The sequence below is a fragment of the Rana temporaria genome, chromosome 3 (assembly GCF_905171775.1).
Source record: "Rana temporaria chromosome 3, aRanTem1.1, whole genome shotgun sequence".
NCBI classification, from domain to species: Eukaryota; Metazoa; Chordata; class Amphibia; order Anura; family Ranidae; genus Rana; species Rana temporaria.
The window spans coordinates 427,831,875-427,841,572 of NC_053491.1; the positions used below are offsets into that span (position 1 = coordinate 427,831,875).

General features: G+C 41.5%; 1 protein-coding gene across 1 annotated transcript in view; it reads right to left on the bottom strand.

Annotated features, from left to right (window-relative positions):
• The window catches only part of WIZ (WIZ zinc finger), a 165,866-nt gene extending 157,672 nt beyond the window's left edge, over positions 1-8,194 (bottom strand). The window contains exons 1-4 of the mRNA XM_040341722.1: positions 8,061-8,194; positions 6,608-6,950; positions 4,632-4,689; positions 2,755-4,280 (exon numbers count right to left, since the gene is read on the bottom strand). Of these exons, the coding sequence (XP_040197656.1) occupies positions 2,755-4,280; positions 4,632-4,689; positions 6,608-6,836 (1,813 nt within the window). The 5' untranslated portion in view covers positions 6,837-6,950; positions 8,061-8,194. The remainder of the gene's footprint in view (positions 1-2,754; positions 4,281-4,631; positions 4,690-6,607; positions 6,951-8,060) is intronic.
• Positions 8,195-9,698: the final 1,504 nt, after the last annotated feature.

A 9,698-nucleotide genomic window follows, 5' to 3' on the forward strand; every position in this document is an offset into this window, starting at 1 on the left:
CAAACACAAAAAACACTGATTCTATAAAACTATTCATAGTTAGACATTTCTAATTATTATTTTTTAAATGGTCATATACAGGACTAGGTTTTACTATATGATTTAACAATGATTTTTATATTGGTCATAATTTGTGGAAGTTTACAAAAGTAAGTAATGAAAGCTGCTGGAATTCAGTGTTTACTGTCAAATATGTTGGAGTTCTATAGATGGATAAAAGAAACTTCTACAGTAAACTGCACCCAATGTCAGTTACCAAAGTCACCCTGCAAGTATTTGCTGCATGAATTATACATACTATATAAAAATACTTCTACAAAATGAACAGTTTTATAGATTCAGTATTGTGCTCTTAAAATAAAATATTTAAAATTGATAAAAAAAGCTCTGAAAGGGTTGAACATGGCAGCTGTATTGTGAAGGGTTAAAGCAGAATTCCAGGCACACGGCAATACGCACAGTTGAAATGTATATTTTTAAAGGATTTTAGCTGCTAAGAGATCTGTAATTCTGTTCATCCGTCCCGTCCCCACCCCCCACCCACCCACACATCACTGCCACAAAGCCTTGTAAAGAGGAGATCTGGTACAGTGGATCCTTGGATTATGAGCATAATCCATTCCAGGAGAATGCTTGTATTCCAAAGCACTCGCATATCAAAGCGAGTTTCCCCATAGAAGTCAATTAAAATGAACATAGTTGGTTTCGCATTGACTTCTATTGCATGCACACACATGGCCAGAGGTGGGGGCGCCGGAGAGACTCGGAAATAATTGGACACCGTTCGGATGCAGTTGGAAACCCTCGGGAACGGAGTATTTCTGAACATCTCCGAGTGTCGTCGGTGCCAAATGCGGTACTGCACACCGCAGAGGCTTGAATCTTGCTCGAGACAACACTAGCAAACCGAGTCACGATTTTGAAGAAAAAAAAGCTTGTATTGCGAAACGTTCGTTAACCGCGTTACTCGCAATCCGAGGCTTTACTGCATTTCCAACTGTACAACTTCCTGAGTCATCTGCCTGTCCGGTGGACAAAGATAGCGATCAATCATCCAATGAGCAGGCTGGAGGTGGAGAGGTGATAAAGGTGGCTGCAATACTAGGGCCAGAAAAACAGGGATGACACCTGCCAGGTCATGCAGTGTCACGAGGTGCACTTGCTGAACAGAACTACAAATCTTTAGACTGTTAAAACAGTTTACAGATATGAATTTCAACTTTGCATTTAATGGTTTGCCTGAAATTGGACTTTAAGCTTCATAGAAAGAATGCAGGCATGAAACCTTGAAGTATATGCTACCCCTATGTAAAAAAAAAATATTACATTTACGGTTAGAGTACATCTAAGCAGCAAGCAAAACTGGCAAAGCAGAAAGGAACAAAAGCCCAGTAGTCGCTAACCTTGTTTATAAGCTTCAATTGTTTTACACATGGCAAACAATTGTTAGCAATTTTCAGTCAAACGGTTGTGCCGTTTTATGTTGCCTGTCTGATTAAGCCCTACTACAGCCCACATCAACAGCAATACCAGCGAGCCAGATGAGTTAACCTGCGCCCAGATCATATACAGTAAATTATTTATAAATTCTTAACGAGTAAAAAAGGAACATGCCCTCACCTTTATAGCTATGGGCATTGTGGAGAAATTGATTCTCAAAATTTACACTGAAAGCTTAACTTTTCTCTGAGAACAGATGCTGGCAGATTGCCAGTTCTCTAATGTAAACAAACAGTAAATGTTTCTATGGTCTCCTGCACCTTGGGCACTGATGCAAGAGGTGTGCTGTCCTTCCCCGCTGTTTAGGGCAGTATGTGTCCAGGGATGAGTGCCTGTATTGCTGTGCCCTTAGCTAAACACCACAGTCCCATGCACTGGGGCTAAACGCCCAGTGTGCATGGGGCCTAAGCAGCTTAGAAACCCACTGAAACAGGTTTTTGGAGTCTGATTTGATTATTGAAATTTTATTATTTCACCTTACAAACAGCTACAGAGGGTTGCTTGTTTTAAAAGCTAATCTGCGGTTTGTTAAGAATATATAAATAATTTATTGTCCATAGTCTGGGCACTTTAAAGATACCCTGTCACAAGAACAGATAATATGTGCATTTAAATGTATTTTAGGCATGTTATGTGCTTGTAAAAGCCTGCCTTGTGAAGACTACAAAAAGCTCTGATCGCTGTCAAGACATCTGAGGTCAGCAGCCCCAGTCCACTCACAATTGTCTTTCAAGTGTACTTCCACTGTAGGAAGAGTTAGTGGAGGGTTGGTAGTCAAACTTGGTAGCGATTTCAATGGCACATTGCAAGTCAATAAAAAAAAATTCTAGAAAGGAAGACTTCTGCAATGAAGTATTTGGAATACTTGAATTTCTCTGCTTTTACCTGCAATTTTTAAGATGGTGACAGGGTCTCTTTAATTTTAAAGGTTAATTTTGCTCATGTTTTTTTTCATCGATTTACTGCTTATCAAGACAAACAAAGTCCATGTTATAACAGACCTTACTTATCTGCAGGGAAGATGTAAAACTATATTGCTTAATATAAATGCCCATTGGGTTTTGCTCCTTAGTACAGGAGAAATTATTTTTATTTTATTTATAGCGCTACCAGTAAAGAGGACTGTATTGTAATTAAACAAAAACTCACACCCCCTCCACTCCAGAGATATCTTATTGTTTCTAACATAAAGGCTAAGATGACCCTCTCCACCTAGTCAGACATTGCCACACATAATGTCAAATCAGCATTTACCTTTCTTGCGCTTCTTCTGGAAGGAGTAGTTCTGTTCAATTGCCTTTACTTCCTCCGCAGATATGAAATGTCGTACATTGTAGCTGACTCCGACTCTGTTCAAGTGACCTCGGACATGGTTTGCAAGACCTATCCCATTATGGAAACGGTCAGGACAATATGGACACTCCCGTTCTTCGCTCCTTAACCCAAGGGCTTCAAGCTGACTAGCATACTTGGGGTCAGATAATAAAGTATCTAGAGAGATGTCATCTTCTCCATCCTCTGCCCAGTCTTCTCTGGGCAGATGGGGGCCAAGAGAAGCACGTGAAAATAAAGTCTTACTTAAAGCAAGCTTCTTCTTATAGCCCCAAGGTTGACGTGGTTTCGTTGGCTTTTTCTTAGGGCTTATGTTTTTCAGTGAGACAACAGCCACCTCTTCTCTCAGTTGTCGTCTCTGATCTTCTTCAATTTCACCAGCAGCTTTAAGAGCGTCTCGAAACTTTCTCTTTAACTGTACTGCAGCCTCAGGCAATCGAACTAATCTTCTGGACTTATTGCCTTCTTTTTCTGCACGTTTGTTATTATTCTGTGAACTATGAGATTGTTCCCTAGCTAGAGTCTTTCTCTTTACCTTACTAGGACCTTGCATAACAGGCCGAGATATGTCCAATTTCCAATCAGACTCAACTGAGTTCTCTGTTTCTGGAGGCTTCCAAATGCCTTCAGTTGGCGGTTCTGAGGTTTCACCTCCATCTACCATCTCTGATAACACCCTGAAAGATGATGAAGTTGTTCGAGTTTCCCCACCAACTTTCTTCACATGAGTCTTTGCATGCTGAACAAACACTTTTGATGAGTTTGTGCCAAACAGACATTTGGGGCACTGCAGACGAGCATCTCGTCCTTCATCTGTGAAACTCTCGAGTTTGCCAATCTCTTCTATAATTTTTTTTCTGGATTCTTGATGAAGTTGGCGGTGAGATTCTAGACTCTCCTCATCTCCAAATGCCTTTCCGCATTCTCCACAAGTGTAAGTACCTTCTACCCCATGTCCACTCTCTCCTTCTGCTTCCTGGGAGTGTTGAAACATGTGCTCTAACAGATGGGCTTTTTTCTTGAAGTAAATACTACATTCAATGCAGGTATAGACAGAGCCTTCCTCGTCTTCTTCTTCCTCTTCCACCTCTACGTGTGCATCCTCTTCTGAATAATTTCCCCCTTGCCAGGCTTCATGGACCCTTCCTAGCTGCAGTGCTCTTCTGTAAGCTGGCATTGTAATAGGGGATGGGTCTGACCTTACCATCATTAATTGTGTATGACCTTCTCCGTCCTCTAAACCTGAAGTCCATTCAAACCTTCTATGCTGCATATACTGTTCCTCTGAAAGCATTCCATCAGATTCTCTTTCAATTTCTTCATGAGTGTTTAAGTACCTCCATGGAGTAGTATGAGTGTCAGGCTGGTGAGGAGTAAAGTGGTGCAAGGTACTATGATCAGGATGTGGAAGAGTATATTTAGAAGAAGATAGGTGATCTTGCTCTGGTCTGAAGAAGTTAGATAAAGATTAGGTAAAGGTTCAGGATGTTCATATGATAATCTAATGCTCAAGGCCTTTAATCTTGGCATACATTAGGGTAAATGTTCAAATAATATATATATATATATATCTTCCAAATTCAGTAAAGTTAAATTTGATCAATTTATGAATAGAGGTGAGCTTATAGCAAATATGAAATCACAATTTAAAATTAAGCAGCCAATTGAGACAAAGCATAAAGTCTCATATGGTTCTAAATATCTCTATAATCACAACATGGTCCTATAATATTGATGGAAAAAACCCTGAAAGCCAGAAACTGAATTTATCACTATCAGAATAACATATTAGTCCTTACCGCCCCATGATGCCACAGTTAAGCCCATCAGACTCTCTGGAGTGGGTCAGTCTCATCCCTAAAAAAAAAAAATAGAAGAAACAAATTTAAAGCAAATATGACACATTGGATCACGTCAACAGTGGTCATGCAGATCTCTCATTCTGAAGGGCTGTAGTATTAAAAGGATAAGTTCACCTGTATGAAAAAAATCATATATTTTTGTCAGGTGGATTGTGGGTGCAATGTCAGGCTCCTGAAGATACACTGCCTATACCTTTGTTCATGCAGTAAGTTTCAGAGCTGTAGGAACTGTGAATAGACTCCATTGGAACTACAAGTCTGTCTGCCACAGTGGCAGATGAGAATTGTAGCTTATTCATTCACAGATCCCTGTGAATGAAAGACGTGGTGGAACACTGCACAGTCACACAGATTTTGAATGTGACAGTGGGTGTGGAAGAGAAGAACCCCCGCCCGCTGTCACGGAGAAGGAGACTCATCCTAAATACAAATGTAACATATTCCAAAAGTGAACCTATCCTTTAAGCAACAGTTGGATATGTTGAAATCTTTCTCTCTGCTATGGCTAACATTCTAATGTGGGGTTACAGATGGTAAATGGCTTGTTCCATTTTTCTTTTTATGGGGGTCTCTATGATCAATAAAAAGCACTTCCAAGATTCATAAATATACAATTTCATTTTGTGGTTAATCCATACAGTATATGGCCCACTTATGAATGTTGCATGGCCACCCTATTTCTAGGAAATTTGGAAATATTAAAAAAAAATATAAATTATTTTGAGTCAAGGCATATAGAAATTAACCCTACAATAAAATTAGACTTAGAAGTACCCACATACACTAGAATGCCAAAAGTATTGGGACGCCTGCCTTTACAAACATGAACTTTAATGGAGTCTTAGTCCTTAGGGTTCAATATTGAGTTGGCCAACCCTTTGCAGCTATAACAGCTTCAACTCTTCTGGGAAGGCTGTCCAGAAGTTTAGGAGTGTGTCTATGGGAATGTTTGACCATTCTTCTTAAAAAGCATTTGTGAGGTCAGACACTGATGTGGACGAGAGGCCTGGCATGCAGTCTCCGCTCTAATTCATCCTAAAGGTGTTCTTTGGGGTTGAGGTCAGGACTCTGCAGGCCAGTCAAGTTCCTCCAAACCAAATTCGCTCATCCATGTCTTTATACACTGGTCCAAATCATTTGGTGTGGGTGGGGATTATGGTGTGGGGTTGTTTTTCAGGTGTTGGACTTGGCCCCTTAGTTCCAGTGAATTGAACTCTTAATGCGTCAGTATATTAAAACATTTTAGACAATTGCATGCTTCCAACTTTGTGAGAAAAGTTTGGGGCTGGCCCCTTCCTATTCCAAACATGGTTCATAAGGACATGGATGAGTGAGTTTTGGGGTGGAGGAACTTGACTGGCCTCCGCAGAGTCCTGGCCCTAACCGGATAGAACACCTTTGGGATGAATTAGAGCGGAGACTGCGAGAAAGGCCTTCTTGTCCATATCAGTGCCTGACCTCACAAATGCGCTTCTGGAAGAATGCTCAAACATTCCCAAGCACACTACTAAATCTTATAAACAGCCTTCCTAGAAGAGTTGAAACTGTTATAGCTGCAAAGGGTGGGCCAACTCAATATTGAACCCTACGGACTAAGACTGGGATGCCATTAAAGGTCATGTGTGTGCAAAGCCAGGCGCCCCAATACTTTTAGTAATATAGTGTATTAGCAATAATTTTCACTGGTTTTGTCAAGTTTAAAACAGAAATGGGCCACATTACGAAAATAATAATTTCACCCAGTATCCACTGTCCAGTAAAAAGAAAATCAAAAATTGCTCAGGTCTCTTGCTGCTAACATTAAAAGATCTGACCATATACTGCATGGCGAGCAACATGTTGTAGGTTCTATTTTATAAGTAACAATAATCATGTAGAATGAGATTAAAAAGGACCACATCAACCCTACTCACCGTCTCTGCTCTCCTCTCGATATCCAATGTGGGAGTAGGATGGGAGGACACCAGTCTCGCCAGGATATGCACCAACTGTGGGTTCTGCACCACCTACAAGAACAATCTCCACACCTCCTGGGCATGGCATGGGGGCACAAGCTTCATTCTGCCCAAGCGATGGCAGTGGGTAGGGCAGGTTATCCACATCGTCCTGTCCAGACAGGTATGAGGAATGAACGTCCTCCATGGGGCACAAAGGTAAAAAGAAGGAATTGGAGGACCAATGAAAGAAAGTGGAGGACAGTAGGAAGGAGGATGTTATTTAACACACCGAGGTGATGTCAACAATAGCATGGAAGATCTAGAAGATGTGCAATTTAGAAATCGGTGTTCCAAAAAAGATGACACCAAAGCAAGAAGGTGCAAAAGGAGAACAAAAGGTAGTAAGTGGAAGGGAAAAAAAGAGGGAAAAAAAAAAACAAGTTAGTTAAATGTTATCTGTACGCTACGATCAGCCCATAACCCCTAATTCTCCTCCCCCCTCCAACGTGATCACCCAGGTAAGGGGCATTCTTCCCACTGAGCGTAGTTCTTTTTACTTTCACATAAGACTTTTCTTTTCAGAGATGTTGAGAGATTTGCTTCAAATAAATAGCACAACTAGCAATGCACATTCTAAACTCTATACTCGACTATAAGCCGAGATTTTCAGCCCTTTTTTTAGGCTGAAAATGCCCCCTCTGCTTATACTCAAGTCTATACTCCTGACTGTGTACCTGATTATGGTGCAGAGTCAGACGACGGGTTGCCATTGTGGAAAAGTCGCGCCGCCTCCTCCCTCTGTTTATCCGATTATGGTGCACTGCAGCGTCAGGCGGCCATTCTTGAAAAGTCGCGCCTCCTCCTCGTTCTTTTCCATGATAGCCTCTTGTCCGAGGATGAAAGAATGTCCATGATAGGCGGAACACTGAACACTAAACACAGTGTCTGCTGGGAAACTGCGTGTTCCGCCGATCATGGAAAAGAACGAGGAGGCGGCGCAACTTTTCAAGAATGGGCGCCTGCCGTCTGACTCTGCAGTGCACCATAATCAGAAGGAGGAGGCGGCGCGACTTTTCCACAATGGCCACCCGTCGTCTGACTCTGCACCATAATCAGGTACACAGTCAGGAGTACAGAATCATGTATGGCGATCGGCAAAGCTGCAATGGGCACATTGAGGTGAGATTGCAATGGGCACAGTGAGGTGAGATTGCAATGGGCACAGCGAGGCGTGCAAATGGGCACTGTTGACCCTCTTTTCCACTTACAGTAGCTGCTGCATTTCTCAACCTAGGCTTATACTCGAGTCAATAAGTTTTCCCAGTTTTTTGTGGTAAAATTAGGTGCCTCGGCTTATACTCAGGTAGGCTTATACTCGAGTATATACGGTACGTTCTAACTTTTTGTTGTTATAATATAGCCATGCTACCTGAAAAGTGCAAAACATCACATCCTGGGAGCAGAAGGAAATGAACAATGTCTCGGCTGTATGTAGACCACAATCTAATCCTGTATAGGCCAGAGCCATTTGCCACCCGTTGGGATTCGGTCAATAATAATTATCCTCAGCAACAAAAAAAAAACAGACTCCTAATTTCAGGTCAAAAAACTTAATTTTATATTATTCCTCAGTAGCAAGAAAAGGCTAGAAAATCAATTTTGCTGGTACTAAATACTTTTGATAACCCATATATAAACTTGTAAAATGAATGAATATTTTCTGTACAAAGAGAAGATTCATGGTTTGTACCCAGCAGGTCCACCTACTAAACTACAGCCTGCCTGCAAAAAAACAGGGGGGCATATACAAGTTCAGACCCCCAGCACAAGGCAAGAGAGCAGCAGTGATTGGTCTTTATTAAAAAAGGAAACTTTCGGGCAGGATTTGTTTCATAGTGAATTTTGGCACATATCTGGGAGAAGTACACAAAAGACTTGCGTAAGAATACACGTGGATATTGTATTTAGACAATATTTATTTATCCCAGAGTTAAAGCTTAAGGCATCTACATTTTAGATGGAAACCAGTCGAACATGCTGTATTTGGCCACCAAACAATCGTTCTTGAGATCATTTATCCTAACAGCAGGCAACTTGGCATCAGGCGTATTTGCGCATTTACCTCTCATTCAGACGGGCACCATCTTCCAGGCAGGAGCGGGTACACATATCTAAACATGCAGTCTATGCGTTTGGATCCATGCACCAGCTCTTGCCCACATGTCAAATTTTGACATAATAGGCTGCCTGCACACAGCTCTGAGGTAGAGGCACAGGCAGCAAAAAGTGCCTCAGCATGGAGGCCAGGTCTCAACGTCCTGCTCAGTAGGCTTCACTGCCTGTTTCCCTCAACATAAATGGCAGCAGCACCACCTGAGAGCCAGTCCAAAAACTGTCCGCGGTGACAACATTGTGGGAACCCTGAACAGGCAAGTGTCCTAATATTATAAGTCAGCAGCTACAGTATTTGAAACGTCACTTCTGTTACCAATTGTGACAGGTCGCCATAATCTAATGGAACAATTGCAAGCCCGCGCTAAGGGCAAATAGATTCCAGGAAGCAAATGCAACATGAACCATCTGACATTGCTCAAGATGGCCACCACCAAAAATGCTAGAGGGTGCTTTTGAAAATTATTTCTCAGCTAAATAAAACATGGAGACATTGATGTATGGATGAGTTTGCTTTGTGTATTTAAAATTAATTAAATTGTGTTTTTGGTTTGTGGTGCTCAGATGCAGGGTAGTTCCGATATAAAGATTGGTTTGGGGCGAAAGTTCGCTCGAGTCTGTAGGCCCTCAGCATTGGTATGAAAGATTTCAATTTCTGGTCCGAAGAGAGAAAAAAAACAACCCGATATTACATGGCAGAGCACCATCCTTAGAGAGGCCGTGCAAAGCCAGATTCCATTCTGATTCAACAGCATGATGAGACTATTAGGCCATACAGAGCTCCCCATGAGGCAACAATCAGCACACAATTCCAAGTGCTCATTACTGTGCTCCAACATTTATCAATTTGTTGGAAAAATCTCGGTAAAAATAGCTAACTTCTCTTTTCAGAAAA